This window comes from Aptenodytes forsteri, unplaced genomic scaffold, assembly GCF_000699145.1.
Source record: "Aptenodytes forsteri isolate BGI_AS27 unplaced genomic scaffold, ASM69914v1 Scaffold485, whole genome shotgun sequence".
Taxonomy (NCBI): Eukaryota; Metazoa; Chordata; class Aves; order Sphenisciformes; family Spheniscidae; genus Aptenodytes; species Aptenodytes forsteri.
In genome coordinates this window covers 418546-435288 of record NW_008795525.1, presented here as the reverse complement: position 1 = coordinate 435288, position 16743 = coordinate 418546, and the positions used below count along the sequence as shown (strand labels likewise).

The 16743-nt window shown below is 46.6% G+C and overlaps 1 protein-coding gene and 1 pseudogene across 1 annotated transcript; both read left to right on the top strand.

Annotated features, from left to right (window-relative positions):
• The first annotated feature begins 7156 nt into the window (after window positions 1-7156).
• LOC103901164 (olfactory receptor 51Q1) lies at window positions 7157-7952 on the top strand. The gene is given in 2 exon segments (XM_019472772.1): window positions 7157-7788; window positions 7790-7952. Coding segments are annotated over 2 exon segments (795 nt in total).
• A 5067-nt stretch (window positions 7953-13019) lies between these two features.
• The window catches only part of LOC103901163, a 6216-nt pseudogene continuing 2492 nt past the window's right edge, over window positions 13020-16743 (top strand).

Genomic DNA, 16743 nt, shown 5'->3' with positions numbered 1-16743 from the left:
ATCTGGGATTTTCCTGGAGGTTTCCCTAGTCCTGGACACTGAGAGTCCAACTCTGCTGTGGCCCGCTTCCCAGCTTCTGCTTTTTAGAGTGGCTCTTCTCCTGGGTTACACTGGGGAACTACTTACCCAGTCACAGCTGAATGCACCTTGGGCAGATTGTGAACATCACTGATTTGAACAAACAGGCTGAAAACAGGAACAAACTCATTCATGATGCATAGATCCATCGACGTCTATTAACTGTGCTTGGGATGAAAGAGCCAGCTTGTGAGGCTTCTGCATCATAGCGTGGCAGGTGCTGTACTCTCATTTTCCTGTCAATAAATTATGCTAGAAATAACAATCAGAGCACAAAATGGAAAAAAAGGTTTTGGGAAAAACTCACTTGTTCGGGGCCAAATGCCGTAAGCCTCTAAAAGATATCCATCTAGTTGCATATAGTCACCTTCCTTATCCAGTGGGGAGTCAGACACTGCCAGGAGCTTACCTGGTCTGTGCTATGCATCTTAGGATGGGACAAACAATCCCTCAGCAATACTTATTTCTCCCCCATAACTATAAAGGAGGCAGTTACCCCATGCCAGAAGAGTGATGTGGTTGATGCTGTGTTTTTAATAGAGAGATGTCCTCTGTGCTAAAGAATGCATATAAGATGCTAATATCCTTCCTGTCTTGGTGAGATGGTAACAGATTAAGGTGAAAAAGTTCCTAAGCATAATAGCTACCCAAAAGAGACTTCCAGGTCCCAAACTGCCCCACTGCTGCAGCAGGCACAGACCTGCCTGGCATCTCACCTGCGCAATGTGCTTCAAATGCTCAAAGGGGTGCCCAGCAGAGGCTCCATTCTGATCACTGGCAGCCTCAAAGCCACCCTGTCTACCTCTGTTCCTTCAGCCTGCAAAACACCTCGACTCAACCAAAATCCCTGGCATCTGGGGAGCTGAGCTGCTGTCCAGGCACTAACGCCTGTGCGGATCTCCACTAGATCTCTTCCAGCTGCAGCTTAGGCACCCAGGGCACTTTTTGGGCACCACAGGTGGGCTTCTGTAATCTGCACGTGTATCTACACCCAGTGACAGGGACCCCAAGGAGGCTCAGCACCTCCTCCAGCATCCAGCCAATCCTCAGCCTCCTGCTGCATACCTGATGCCGAAGGCAGCCTGGGGAAACGAAGGGAAGATCTGCATGGCCTCTCGCAGGACACAAGGTGAGCAGACGCAAGCTCCCTGCTCTGTGCTGTGCTGCAGATGTCATGCAAGCGTGTCCACAGGACATGTGCCCTGCGAGGCTGGAGGTCTGCAGGTGTGTTTACAGCACCAGCACAGCTGTCACTGCAGCTTAGCACAGGCATGGCTGAACAGCCTTCCAGCTAGCATTTGGCATTTTGTGACAGCGCAGAGTTCACTGCAGGCAGAGAGTGTCTCCCGAGAAGCTGGGAGCACTCAGGCAGTCAGCTCGGGTGAGCTAGCTTTTGTCAAGGCTAGACTTGCCACGGTACCCAAGCTGTCTGATTTCTTCCATCTGTGCTGTGCAGAAGTTGCTCTCAGGCAGAAAGACGCATGAAGCAAGGATGCGAGGGCTCAGGGGAATGGGAATCTGATTTTTTTGTCTAGTTTCAGTCATAAGGTTCACTCATTCCTCTGCACAAGGGACAAGATGTAGGGACAAGATGTTTTTTCATGCAATGCATCATGCTAAACCCAAACGCTTTTCTCATTCGCATCGCTGTGGCTCCCAAACCCCAGCAGCCACGTTAATTTAACTCTGTATTTATACACATGCTGCGGAGATCGGCACAACAGCTCAGTGCTTTCTCTGCAGAGTTCAAAAGCAACCCCACCGGGAGGGATTTCACTGGATGAGTTGGCTTTCTCCACGTTTCCAGCATAATGAAAGAGTGCCAGGGCGGAGGTCAAAAAGCAGTTTTCTTCGGAGTCCACGTAAGCAGGTGCACGTTCTGCAGTGGTGATATTTAACCACTGGAAGAAGTTAGTGGAAGCATTAGGAACACGCTGAATTCTCCAGCTTTTGAGTTTTTTAGAATTTGACTGAATAACTTTTTGGAAGATGCTTTGGAGAAAAAGAAGCTGCTGGGTTCAATACAGTGTATGTTAATGGTCAGAGAGAGCATATGGGTTAACGACCAGTCTAGAAAGTTTTCTGGTATATAGCAAATGTAGTTTCTGCCTGTTTCCCTATATGACTGTAAGCCAAGGTCCACTGAAAAACAATATTGAAAGTGTCTTTGGATGGGGGCCCAGGGCTTACGTGTGGCTTTTAACAATGAAGGGAATGGTCAAGGAATTATTTCAGGAATAGTATGTTAAGAGTATGTTAACAGTATATTAAGGAGTAGCATTTTAAGTATTCCCAGCAATTTCTCCCAGATCTGATTGGTTTTCATCCCAGAAATGGTGGGGTTTAGTGCAGGTGGAAGCTGCATGCATGGGTTGTCCAGGAAAATGTGAACAGGCTGAGGAACATTGTGCCCACACCAGGACTGGAGACCAGCAGCATGGAGGAGACGGTGTACGTGAAACAGCATATCCTCTCAACGTGCTCAGACAGAAAACAGTGAGCTTGCAGGACTTGCTCTGACCCATACCTCATTTTCCATGGTCCTATGTAGCCTTCAATACGTTATTGCTCACAGCAGGGAGTCACTGACGCCTGTGGGTGCCAGCTGCCTGCTGAACAGGTCTCAGGTGCCACTGAGCTGTGACCACTGCCGTCAGACTGCTGCCGCGGTGTAGTGTACGTGAAACAGCATATCAACGTGCTCCACAGCAGGGAGTCACTGACGCCTGTGGGTGCCGGCTGCCTGCTGAACAGGTCTCAGGTGCCACCGAGCTGTGACCACTGCCGTCAGACTGCTGCCGCACACCACCTCTGGTCTGCAGTGCCGAAACACGGGGCGGGCCGGATCCTGCAGTCTGCTCCAGTGTTTGACCTCTGTGCGGCTGCAGTCAGCCCCTTTTGTACCCCATCCCTTTGATTTCCCCCCACCCCTGTCCTCCCCAGCACCCCTTTCCCACCTTTGACCCTTCCCCTGAGGGTTCCTTTATCAGTTTTGCACAGTCCCACAGGACCCTCAGATATCCCGAATCCTCTCATCCATCATTTCCCACTTCTTATCAGTCACAAAGGCCAGGCTGACCCTCTCCAAAGCTGAGCTTGGAGTTTCTTAATGGCCCATCAACTACTGGCTGAAGAGTTTTGCTATTGTCTCCATTATCTATCAGGTTTGTTTCTCTGTGTGTTTTCTGTCTTTCCCTGTTACTTACTCTTCCCTTCGAGCTGCAAAGTTCTTGATCTGACAACCTCAATGAAGCAGATGCCCTCACCTTCCACATACCCTCGCGGGGACTAGAAGGATTTTGGGAAGAGGCAACAAAAACAACCAAAGGCCTAAAATAATTTCCATGCAAGGAAGAGCTGGGTGAACCAGGACTCTCCAGTCTGGAAGAGGGATGACTGAAGGGGTGGGGAAGGGCTCTGTAAAATCTTGAGTGACTTGAAGAGGACATTCAGCTGTCATTGCTCGCTGTCTCTTTTAATACAAGAACTAAGACACATTAAATAAAATAGCAGGTGGCAAATTTAAAACCAATTACAGGAGGTGTTTTTCACTCAACAGGATTAAGCTTTGGAACATTTTGTTAGAGTGAACTGCAAACGCCAGAAGTCTGCAGGGGCTCAACCGAGCAGTAAGACAAATCCACAGGAAAAAAAAAATCCATTAAGGAATATTCAACACAAAACACTGCTCTTGGTTCAGGAAGTGCCGGAGCCTCAGATCAATAGAGGTTAGCAGAGAAATGATCCCCCTGTGCTTGCCGTGTGCTTATTCCTTTCCTGAACACTGCCCAGGTCACAGCATTGGCTGACCAGACCTTCGAGCTTTCCCCAACAAGCACAGAGGAGCACTTGCCCGAGGAGGAGCAGACCAGTCTGCAACCACACCACCTCCCATCCCAAACTGAGGACAGTGAGAGAGAAGCTGCCTGGAGCCTGGAGCAGGGTCCAGCCCCATGGAGCATCACCAAGTGTGTGGCAAGGAGACAGGACATCGGGCTAGGAGAGTCCATGGAGTTTGAAAGGTGGGAGTCCTTTGCTGCCATCTCACCCTGGACAACCATGGTGAAACAGCCTCCTTGCTGCTGCATCCTCTCACCTTGCAGGGAGGAGTTTTGCACCAGGAGCTGCTCATCTCTGGTGATCCCAGTGCCAGAAAGGCACTCAGACCCTGTAAAGCATCATTTAAAATGCTATTTATTAGAGCTAACACTATAAAGAGAGAACAGCATAGATAATCTTACATCCTTTCAGATGCTGGGAACCTCGAGTTGTGCAGGGTGGAATGGGTCTCCGGTCAGCACGCAGCACGCTGTGCAGACCTCACTGAAGAAAGGGTTACCCCATTTTGGTCATTCGAGCTATTATAAGAAAATCTGTTCCCATAACCAGAGCTTCAGCAAAGAGACCTTGACACAGGAGGAAGAAAGGGCAAGCAAGGTGGTGGGGACTGTGGGGCCACAGAAGACAACGTTACATTTGCTATCCATCCCATTACAAATGTGACACTTTCTCCCCTTGTGAACACATTAGAGGAAGAACCTTTGTAATAAGAGCCAAAAAAAGCAGGATCCATGTGCAAGCTTGTGACAGCCTGTGAGAGGACCAGCCAGGGTCTGGATGACATTTCACAGTGCATTTTGCAGACTCTTTGCCCAGAATATTTCCTCCAGCAGAGTTGGGACCAAGTGCTGGGTCACTGCACGAACGAACATGGGGCGACTGCTGCCCTTGGAGGGTCCAGCTACCACCACATAAAACCAGTGTGGGCATGGGCTTCTTTCAAATGAGCAATGGACGCATGCTGCAGAGTGGGTAAGATACAAAATGGGGGAAACAGATTAAGGGTGCCTGCGTTACTGCTACCCACACCACAGCACACCTCTGCTTGGCAGCAAACAGCAGATAACACAATTGTGTGGAACAATACCACTCACGCAGCTGGCTTGCAGCTGGCTTGCAGGTGATCAGAGCAGATAAATACACCGGTCTCATCTGGCCACAACACAAGAATGAACTTGAAATGCCATGCAAAGCCAAGAGCAGGTGGGACTAGTCATAGCTCTGCCCGCCCCAGGCTTCAGCTCCCGGCCCCCAGCAGGTTGTGAGCCTGCTGCTTGGCATCACCCAGCAGACTGCAGCAATCCTTCCATGCATGCACAGGCAAAGCCAGGGCTCAAGAGACTTATTTCTTATTTAGACCCAATGCTACCTTGTGTTGCCTGAGTGCAACGCAGAGAAGGTTTCTCTAGCGTGTGTCTGTACAGCTCCTTGCACAGGGGGGACTTGATCCCCAATGCTTGTGAAATGAAGGCAGATTTGACTCCGATTCCCTATTGTTTGTCTGTTCCCCTGGGTCCCTTTATTCAAGGTCCCTGGGGGGCTTCAGAGACCTCATAAGCAGCTGTTTGTGGACTTGGCGAGTCTGGCTTGGGCTTTCTCACCACAGTCAAAACTGAGCCTCAGCCGCAGGAGAATTTGGTAAGTTTCCAAAATGCAAAGGGCAGGAACGTTGCCATGAGGTTTCATACCTCAGGCAGCACTTGCAGAGCCTGATCTTGATGCTTAGAGGTTTCGCTATATGGTACTCAAGGGCGAAGTAAGGAAATAGTGTTTAATCCCTTCTCTCTGTTCTAATTAATATGTTAATACATGTGGGGTTTTTTCCCTAGTTATGGGAGCGTTAGAAAATATTAGATCTAGAAAGGATCACTGTGATGATTTGTTCTGACATCCTGCATCACACTTCCAGACGAATTTCATAACCAATTTACTCATCAAGCCCATCGTATGGGCTTCAGGCAAATTCAGAAGAATTTCTGCTCTTAGCTTTACAGTTCCAAAAGATGAAGAATTTGTCATCTGTCCTTTCTTATTTTCAGATTTGCAAACTAGCAGTGTCTCATTTCATCCAATTTCTGTGTAACTTCAGTTTCCAGTCACTGGGTCACGTTGTGCTTGTGGGTTATATTGAAAAGTCATCACTGTCAACCATGCACCAACTGGTGGACAATTTTTAGATCAATTCAGCTTTTCTTTTGCCAGTCACGTAGTCTAAACTAAATAAGTCCTTCAGTGAGAGACTTGTTTCCTCAGAGAAAAAGGAAAAACTCTCTCCTTTGATACGGACTAGATGATCGTTGTAGGTCCCTTCCAACTGAAATAGTCTACTCTACTCTATATAACTCTGCAAGGTTTGATCTTATATAATGTTCATTATCAGCGCCCTTCCTGAAGTTTCTGGACCTCCATTTCCCTGGAAAGATCTCTCATTTGTAGCAGTGACTCTGTTGTTGTGCAGGGATTCAAGGGTTTCCATTCGTGAGAGATTAAGCAGCAAGCATCACGTCTCCAGTTCCCTGCCTCACACACAAGCACCAGCTGCTTTGTTCAGGCTATTCCGCATGTCATACGTGGGGGACTCTGCATTGCCACAAGATTTATTCCTGCAGCTCTCTTTCTCTGAAAGCTCTTTCCTTCTGCTGATACCTCAGGTGAAATTTGCATTAAATTTATAATTCAATTTTTTTCAAGATGTTATTTAATTCTTATCTATTGGATGAACAATTACAGGTTTTGTTGGATAACAAGTTATATTTACCATCAAAAAAATTAAAAGACGCCAGTACTGTAACCCACCTTCCCAAGACAAAAATCTGGATCACAGGGGGTGCAAAAATCTAACTCACTGCTGGATGGACATGCGTGACCTAATCACAATTCATGACTTTAAACCAGCAGTATTTAAAAACAAACATTGCTGTTGGGAACTTCTAACATATTGAGGTAGTTGATAAATTTCAAAACTCCTTGATGCTTTTGTCTACATTTTTCTCTCATTCATTAATATTTTATCCCATAGTCATCAATGAAAAGGGAAAAATAATCAGCAGCACATTCATTAACCACTGCTATGAGCCTGGGTAATTTATGAAATTTGTATCATCTGCATATATAAGTATGCGTATGTCTGTTTTCTGGTTTGTGGGCAGTACACTTATTTTTTGAGGTTTTTTTATTTCAGTGTAGATGCTCCCTGGTCCATCATGTGGTTGTCAACAGCTCCAGCTCCTCCTGTTGCATGTTCATCCTGGCAGGCATCCCGGGGCTGGAGGTTTCCCACAACTGGCTCTCCATCCCTTTCACTTGCATTTACATTGCGTCCCTTGCGGGGAACTGCACAATCCTCTTTGTCATTGGGACCGATCCGAGCCCCCATGAGCCCATGTGCCAATTCCTATCCATGCTGGCCATCACCAGTTTGGGTTTGTCTATGTCTACAACGCCAACTGCGATGAGTGTTTTCTGGGTCAACTACAGGGAAATCAGTTTTGATGCCTGTTTTGCTCAGCTTTATTTTGTTCATTCCTTCTCTTTCATGGAGTCCTCAGTACTTCTGGCCATGGCCTTTCATCGCTATGTGGCCATCTGCTACCTGCTGAGATACTCCTCCATCCTCACCAGTGCGAGGATAGGCAAGATTGGGCTGGCTGCCCTGTGCAGATGCCTCTTAGGAGTGCTGCCATCACTCTTCTTGCTGAGAAGGTTGCCCTTCTGCCAGTCCCATGTGCTCTCCCACGCCTACTGCCTGCATCAGGACCCGATCAAGCTGGTATGCGCAGACACCACATTCAATAGCATGTACGGGTTAGCTGTGGTCATCCTCATAGTGGTACTAGACCCTTTGATCATTGTTTTGCCATATATTATGACATGCTTCCCCTCTCATTCATGTCCTCCTGGCCAACATCTACCTGCTGGTTTCCCCTGTGCTGAACCTCATCATCTACAGCACAAAAAACAAACAGATCTGCAGGGGCATCCTCGAGGTCCTCATGCCAAGGAAGAGCTTCTCCCCATGGCACCACAGCACATAAAGTACCTTTTCTAAGTGTTCGCCATAAACTGGTGGGATGAACTCATTATGCTGTGTACACCATTGTTACTAATTGAATGTGTACTTCTGGGTGAAGATAGAAGCAATTAATATTCAAATTAATTTAAATCATTGTCCGTGCTCCTTTATTCTGTGATTTATCGCAGAATTTTCTCTACTCTGTGAGGTGTGTTGTATTTCCACTGCCCACTGAAGGAGGTCATGCTCCAGAAAAACTTAAATATGCAAGGTTTTTTTTCTCTTGGCCACTGAGGTTGTAACATATCTTGCTCAAGTATTTCTGAGTACTGTAATGAAGAATTAAACCCCAGTCTAGGAAATAATTCAACATGTGATTAAACCTATGTGATTAGTCACATTGTTTGCATTCACTAAGTAAGAAGCCATTCAGTCACCGGTTATGAAGCCATCAGGAACCAAATAAAGCACAAGTTTTAAACTCCTTTGTATCCTACCTACATGTGGGTGATTGCAAGTCTTGGATGAATATTTGCCCACTTGTTTTTCATGCATGCTTAAGTCTACCTTAGGGAGTATAGTCTTACTAGGTACCTAGGTAACCTCATCAGTAATACCACATAAGGTCAGGATGACTTAGGTAATGTTATCAGAAATATCAGATTCGGACAGTCATGTAGCAGAACTGGAGCCAATGGAGAAAAAAGTAATGAGAGGCAACTTGTTTACCTGGGAGAAGATTGGAGTGGAGAAAGGAAAGGTCAAAGGCCATGAAAAGGAGGGTCAAGAAATGGTAAAAGAGATAATGAGGCATGCAAGTAATGTGTTTGGGGCTGTCCAGGGTAACAGCTGGGCCACCCTGCACTTGACCTCTCTATCTGGAGCAGAACCAAAACCCAAAAACCATGCCATGAGAATCAAAGCTGTTCCTGTGCTCAGGAGGACTGGGGGAGGCAGTCTGCTTTCCCTGGTTGATGGAGAATACCTGGGTGAATGGACCAGGCATCCTGGCATCACCTTGTCAGCACCTGCCCAATGCTTCCGAACAGAGTGGTTGCTAAATGGCTTGCTTTAACGGTACACCGTAAATACTCTCAAAACATGAAGCTATGATGGCCATGTTATAAGGCCATGCAGACGTGCACTCACTCTTCCTATGTAGAAAGCACACCATCCATCGCTCCTGCCTCCATGTGTCTGATATGCACTTTAGCAGGAAGAAATATTGTGCAGCAGACTTTGGGTGGCTGATTCTCCAAAGAATGCCCTACCTAGTAACGTCTATAAGGCACATGTGTTCCTGCTTTTAAATTATTTTAATGACATATCTAATACCTTTGTATACTTTAAGCAAGAAAATCAGTCACTTGAGAAATTAAGTGCCTCTGAGGACTCCCAACAGTGGCAGATATATGAGAAAGATTGCACTGAAGCAGTTACCAATCTCGATTGTCAAGGATAGAAAGTTAAAATGGGAAACAAGTTTTTATAGTTGAAACCTATAATGTCCTTAAGAGTAAACATGCTTCCAGTCTGAAGAACGAGCACTGGGTGCATCCAGCATCCTGTACCTGAAGTATGTAACAGCACAAATTTATCTTAGACTTGTAACCTAATCAAAGAGTTTCTTTTGGAAAGCTGTGCGTGCTCATTAATACAGCTGGGAATTGGGATGGTGTTACCATGGGTCCCCTGAAGCGAACAGACTCCCTGATGTCTGTGGCATTATGCGGAGGCACATCTGTGAGGGTCTGGATGAGGGGTTGACTCCATACACTTTTTGTTGGAGAACTGTCTTCCTTTATTTATTCTCCCCCAGTAGGTTAAATGTGCCAGCACAAAATGAATTTATACAGTTCAGTTAACTGGCTGAGAGCCTTAATGTCTACTTAGATCAGGTTTCTCTGGCCCTTGTTCCATGGAGTTTTTAAGATTTCCAGGGACTGAGGTCCCACCCCCATGAGGAAGAATTTTTCCTTAATTGTCCAACTGAATTTTCCCCTATTGTAACTTTTGTACCCATTCTCTTGTCTTTTCATCTCTGATGAGTCTGACTCCATTTTATCTGTAATCTCTTTCAGGTATTGAAGGAGCTTAATTAGAAACCTCTTTCGCATTCTTTTCTTCTGATTAAAAAAACCCAGTTGCTTCAGCCTCTCCTTGTATGTTGTGAGCTCCAACCACCTGACCGTCTTAGTGGTCTCACCTGGACTTGTTCCAGTTTATCATTACTTTTGCACGTATGGAAGGATCCACAACTGGACAAAGTACTCCAGATGCAGTCACACACTTGCTGATTAAAGGGAAAAAATCTCTTCCCTTGACCTGGTGGTTGCACTCTCACAAATGCAGTCCAGTCTGCAGTTGGCCTTCATTGCTGCAGGGGCACACCGAGGACTCATGACCAACCTGCTGTCCACCAGGCCCTTTCTGAAGAGCTGCTCTCCAACCAGGCAGTGTCAGTCAGTACCAATGCAGGGGCTGTTCTGTCCCACATGCAGGAATTTCTGGGGTCTTTATGAACCTCAGTTGAGAATTTCCAAGTGCATTTTCTCACTGTTTTGACAGGGCTCAACCCTGCAAAGCGCTAGGTGCCCAGCCCTGACTTAGTGGCTCATGAATGCCCCACCAGAGTTAGATGAGTGCCTAAGCACTTTAAACAACCCACCTCCCGAGCCCACATCTCTTTCCGCAGTTCACGTGTCCAGGTAATGAAGTCACTCTGAACTGCAGCAACATCAAATCCTGCGAGTCTTGGTGTGCCCCAGGGTGGGGAGACACTGGGACTGGCCCTGACTCCAGCAGCTCCTCTGTAAGGAGCACGTTATTTCAGGTGTCTCTTAGGCACACAGACATGCATATATGCCTTAGTCATGATGACTCACACTTGATACAGAATCAAAAATGAGCAAATATTAATTCTGGAAGAAATGATTCATTAGCATAAGACCATTATTTATTGTCGTCATGATGTCGCCTAAAAGGAACGCAACAGGCTCTATTTCAATGTGTATTTGCTCTCTACTTGTACCTGGACTGGGGAGGTTTAATAAGATCTATTGCCTAGCAGCCAGTGGAATGAAAGGCTTGGTACCTAAAGTCCATTAAACACCTTTGAAAATCTCTGTCTAAAATGTGAAAGCTGCAACACTGCTAATTGGCAAGCTTCATGCACAAAGGGGAAACCTATCAAAGAATACTGCAAGCCGTTCTTTAGTTCTTACTTCCATTTCAGCTAAGCTGACATTGAAATTAATAGAAGACATCTGTCTGCTTTCATTGTACAGGCAAGGTGCAGTCCTCTTGAGTGGTCACGATTTAAGCTTTCTCGGTTAGACTAAGACATCCTTGAGCTGAAGGTGGTAGCTCAAACCTCCAGGAAAAAAAAAAGCAGAATAGTTAAAGGTTTGTGAGCTGCACCCACCCTACCCATCTGGGGATCTCCTTTGGGAACAAGTCCAGAGACCTGAGCTCACAGCCTGAAGAAGCGGCTGGAGACTGATCCATCCCATTTGAATCTGTTCCCCAGGAGCACTTGCCCTTTCTGCTGTGTGCTTTTCTGACTGCAATTCTGTGATTTTACACACATTCCCTCTTTTTTAATGACAGGTTGACCTGCGTATGTGTTTTGTTTTCACAGAGCAGCTTATGCAACCACTGGTTATCGTGACAGCCCTTAGCATCACCATCTTCCAGCCTGCCAAGCTGCACCTCTGAGGGATGGAGCAGCGTATGAGAATGACAGCAGAGACCTGCCTCAGTGTAGATAGCATCTTCTTTTATAAGTACCTCGGCTGAAGAACAGATGAGCTATATCTTCAAAGTGCAGAAGTTCCTGGTGATTTAGGGTGGATTAATGTTACGGTACTCAAACTGAAACATTGCTCTGTGATCCAATGCTGAAGACAGACCCAAGTGCTTTTTTGAAAACCAGCATATATGAAGAATTTTCAAGCTGAGTACCGAAACAATGAGGTAGCAAACGTTTCTAGTCACTTTTGAACATTTAGGCCATTATGTGACCACAGAGAACATTAAAACCCAGCAATAATAACAAAATCTGGGGCTTCAAGAAATTAAATCTGTACCTTCTGTGCTTTGCCTGACACAGGGGCTGCTAAGTTCAAACACATAACTGTTGTATGCTCACGTATCTTCAGTTTCCCCATGCATAATATCACTGGAAATAAAGTCAGAATACACGAAGATAACAGATACAGACAACCTCCAGTTACTGCAGTGTCTGGAGACTGCGATGTCTATAGGGTAAGCCTGGAGTCCAGGCTTACAAAATGATAGGTACCCAAGGGAAAGGACCCAGAAAGAGTTAACACTTGCTCTGGGAGTAGATTCACAGTAGGGATTTTACACATGGAAACACCAGACTCTCCCAAAGTTCCCATGAGACTCCAGTCCCCAAGGTGTTGTTTCAAGGATGTTATGAACGTGAGAGTCACCAACCTGGGAGATGGTGTCTGAGAGGCCAGGTCAGCTATTTACTCAGCTTTATTTCTTGCATAATGACTGCAACAGCCAAATCACCCTTGGTAGGTGAGACAAGGAGCTTGATTTATTGGCACTTCTAATTCTGGCTTTCAACAGGAGTAAGGAGCACTTCAGCTGTGAGATGGTTTTGCTTTGTTTTTAAAGCTTATAATCAGGACACACAAAAAAAGGTTTACCTTTCATCAGGAAACTTTTTCCTAGGTCAGACTGCAGATGGGTGCCTTGCCTTCACTTCTCTGGGAGGGTTTGTTTAAATCTACCTGTCCTTCCCTCTTCTCAGCTTTTTAATGTCTGCCAGGTGAACCATCCTGAGAAAGCACAGTGCAGCCTTGCAAAGCCAGCAAACCTCTCTAGTCCTTTCAGACTGAAAAACCAGAGGTCAGTTTGTAGATGAGGCACAGTCTGCCCAGGACAACGCTTCCTTGTCCCAGGCATTAAAAGTCAGGTTATGCTCCAGTGACTTTTCCCCTTCCTGCTCTTGAGACCTACACTGCTGGGCTTTTTTCATGGTCACCAGACTCTTCCAGGATGAGGAAAGTTCAAGATAGCTCATTAGCTTTCTTCTATTTTTCTTTCAGGCTAGATGACTGCTGAACCAGAGGAAGGTGAGTGATGGGTGGTAAGTGGATTCTTCCCATGTGATGGCAGTGTGCCTGGTGGGAGCAGGGAAGGTTGGAGTCCCTGCTGCCCTGAGGGACAGGAGCTGCTCCAGGGTGCAACCCTGGGTCTGGAGACTGCAGGGTGCAGGGAAGGAGCCAGGCTAAACACAGATGGAGCTGGGCTCGCTCTGCAGGAGGAGGGCAGGGACATGTGATGCAGCAGGAGGGTGGGAGCAAAGGCCCCGGGTCCTCTTTTAAAAGGGTGCAGTAGGAAGATGGTAAGGCACAAGACATAAGTCTTAATAATCACTTATTATATTATCATAATAATGTCCTAACTGGGGAATAAGATGTGACTGGTCCTGGCTTGGTTATTTAGAGGGTGTATGTGCACTGCTTGGGGAGACGGGTCTGCTGCTGCTGCAGCTGCTAATGGTACCCAAACGAGCTAATTCAGGTATCACTCTGGCAGGGAGTACATCTCAGCCAGCTCATCTGGCATTCACAGCATGCACACAGACACGCGCACACAGACACACACATGCACATGATGTCCTCACCATCCCTTGCTGCATGCTGGAAAAGTTGGGGCGCACTCTGCCCACGAGGACATGCAGCTGTACCCCTTGCAGGTCCAAAGGACTGACACACTGTGTTCCTGGGTGAGCCAGGCTTTCAGCCTGCATGCCTCTGAGAGCAGAGGCATTTTCCTTCATTTCTGTGTAAAACTAGAGCACACACTGGCTCCAAGAGAAAGCAAGCCCATGTTAATGACTGTTGTGTTTCTTTAACAGCGTTTCAGGAGACAAACACGGTATGTGACAGAGATCTCAGAGGCAGCTTAAACGTTGGGACTGGTTTGGCTCAGCAACCCCCAACACCTCCGATGCGCTCATATTCCCTGGGACAGGTCTGCTGTAAACACAGAGGTACCAGGTGATTGTAAAAGTCATGTGCAGTGAAAGGGCTGGAAGACACTTCATCTGCCAACCAGCCCCCCAGAGTACTTGGGACTTGCCCCTCCAGCCCCCCGGAGAAGATCTTCCTGGGAACATCTCCCTCATGCTGCAGGGACACACCCTGACTGCAGGTCTTCAGCTCGTGATGCTTTTCCTTTTAACCCCATCACACCAAGATTCACATCCATAGCTTCTTGTTGTGGGGAGATCTGGTGCAACCAGCTCAGCCGCTGCTTGTGCTGACAGCCTTCAACATCATCATCATCCAGCCCGCTGCCTTCCTCAGTCACCACTGGCCTGGAGGCTGTCCACATCTGGCTTGGTCTCCTCATCTGCACCATCTACACCATCTCCATTGTGGGGAACTGCACCGTTCTCTGCATCGTATGAGAAGACTGACATCTCCATCAACCTATGTACTTCTTCCTTTGCATGTTGTCCCTCAACAACCTCAGGATCTCATTCTCTACCCTGCCCACAGTGCTCAGCACCTTCTGCTTTGACCCGAGAAGTCGCCTTCAGCGCCTGTTTGACCCAAATACTTTTCATCCACTCCATCTCCTTAACTTGGGGCTGCTGCTGGCCATGTCCTCCATTGTTTCATTGCCATCTGTAACCCACTGCACTACATGTCCACCCTCATTGGCACCAGGATCCTGGGCACAGGGCTGGCTGCCGCAGTGAGGGGCTTTGGTGTGCTATCGCCCTTGGCTTTTCTTCTTAGGTGCCTGCCTTTGCTGTGCCAAAGCCCTCTCTCATCCCTACTGTCTACACCCAGATATAATGAAGCTGGTACGCGCAGACATTTCCCTCCGTATTTTGTATGGTCTGTGTGCTGTTATCCTAGTCTTTGGAATGGACTCATTGCTCATTGTCATCTCCTACGTTATGATTTGGACAACCATCATCACTGCCATGTCTCAAGGGCAGCATCTCAAAGCCCTGTGGACCTGCGTCTCCCATGTCTCTGCTGTCTCTACCATACACTGGTTTGGGGAGGACCTTCCTCTTCTTCTGATGTCCAGTATTTACCGCTCTGTGCCTCCTGTTCTCAAGTCTCTCATTTACAGTGTGAACAACAAGCATATTTGAAAGGGCATCCTCAGAATGATCTCCAGGCAGCAGACCTAAACTGCCTGTGATTTAGGAGTGCAAGTTTGGAGGGATTCAAGTAATTCAGCCCAGACCCTTTCTGTCACAGGGAACCACAAAGCATAGTCCTTCTTATAACGAGGTTGAATTCCACCTCGAATAATTGGGATTTTTTTGTCCCTACTGCTCCCCTGGGAAGCTGTCTCTAACCAACAGAGGAGAGAGAGTTTCTAATTCTCATTTATAACAGTCTGTTCAGTCAATAGTTTTGTACCGCTTGTGTCTGGGTGGGTAAGTGGTGAGCGGATAAGGTCTATGCATCTTCATGCAGAGTTCATCTTACAAAGAAATAAAACCCATTGTGCTGTCCTGAATTCTGCTGGCCAGCCATGGAAGGGGCAGGAGGCGCATGGCCGAGCAGTGCATGTCATCAGCCACAGACTGGTGTAAATCCAGCTCAGGACCAGCCACCCAACTCATTGCATAGTGTTAAGCAGCAGAATTAGAGGAGCCGGTCAAACGCCTGTGGGTGTCACCTGCCCTCGAGACACTGATGAGCCGTGCACCCCCCACCTGCTGCACCCAGCCTTAGTGGTGGGCACACAAGACGTGCAAGGAGGGGCTGCACGAGCCAGGGGCCATGGGCACGCGTCCTGCCGGGGAGCGGTAAGCAGCAGAATTAGAGGAGCCGGTCAAACCCCTGTGGGTGTCACCTGCCCTCGAGACACTGATGAGCCGTGCACCCCCCACCTGCTGCACAGCCTTAGCGCGGTGGGCACACAAGTTTTTTTTTCCCCTCACCCCATCCCGAAGGGAGGAGATTGCATTCCTAAAAGCAGCCACCCTGCACCCTTGACACTTGGATGACTTCACTGCGTTGCAGTTTGTAATCGTCCCTCTAACTGGGTTTTCAGTAAACCCATGTGTCTGACCAGCCCACAAACTTCTCTTGGTCTTTAGACTCAGCCATTAGACAACAGCATTATCTGTATTTCTTTCTATATTTCAGAGATCATTTGGTTTTAATGTGTATTTTATCAATACTTTATACTCTTGAATACTGGGAGATGTGAAATACTACTGCCGCCTTGTACATCAAATCAATGTAAACACAATGAGATTATGACAAGAGAAGATGAATATGAGTAGTAAGTTGTTAAACAATATTTCCTGTATGATTTGTAAAGCCAGGATCTATTTGTTTATTTATTTGTATTACATTACCTGAGAGGCTGCATTTAAAAATTCAGAGTGGCATACTACTCAGGAAATTTATATCTGTTGCACATGATTTTCTCCTTCTCAGTGGAAGAAATTTCATATTTTGTTGCTCAAGATGTTGACTCACGTGATTCTGTGATGTCAGCTTTTATGTCTTTCATTTACACAGTGTAAATAAAATGTGTTAAACATTTAACACATAAAATGTGTTAAAAAAAAGAAAAGAAGAAAAAATGAAAAATATTGTTACATTGCCTGTTAGGTAGCAGATCTGAAGGAAAAATTGCCTTTTCATTTCACAGAGCAGAATTTTATAATTTGACAAAATGAAAATTAAAATAGTTTTAACACAAAGCTTGTTTGGACTTTTTTTTCTGAGAACAAGAACCCTGGAAGCATTTAAAGTAGCCCAAAATATTTTATATCACTTGCTGTC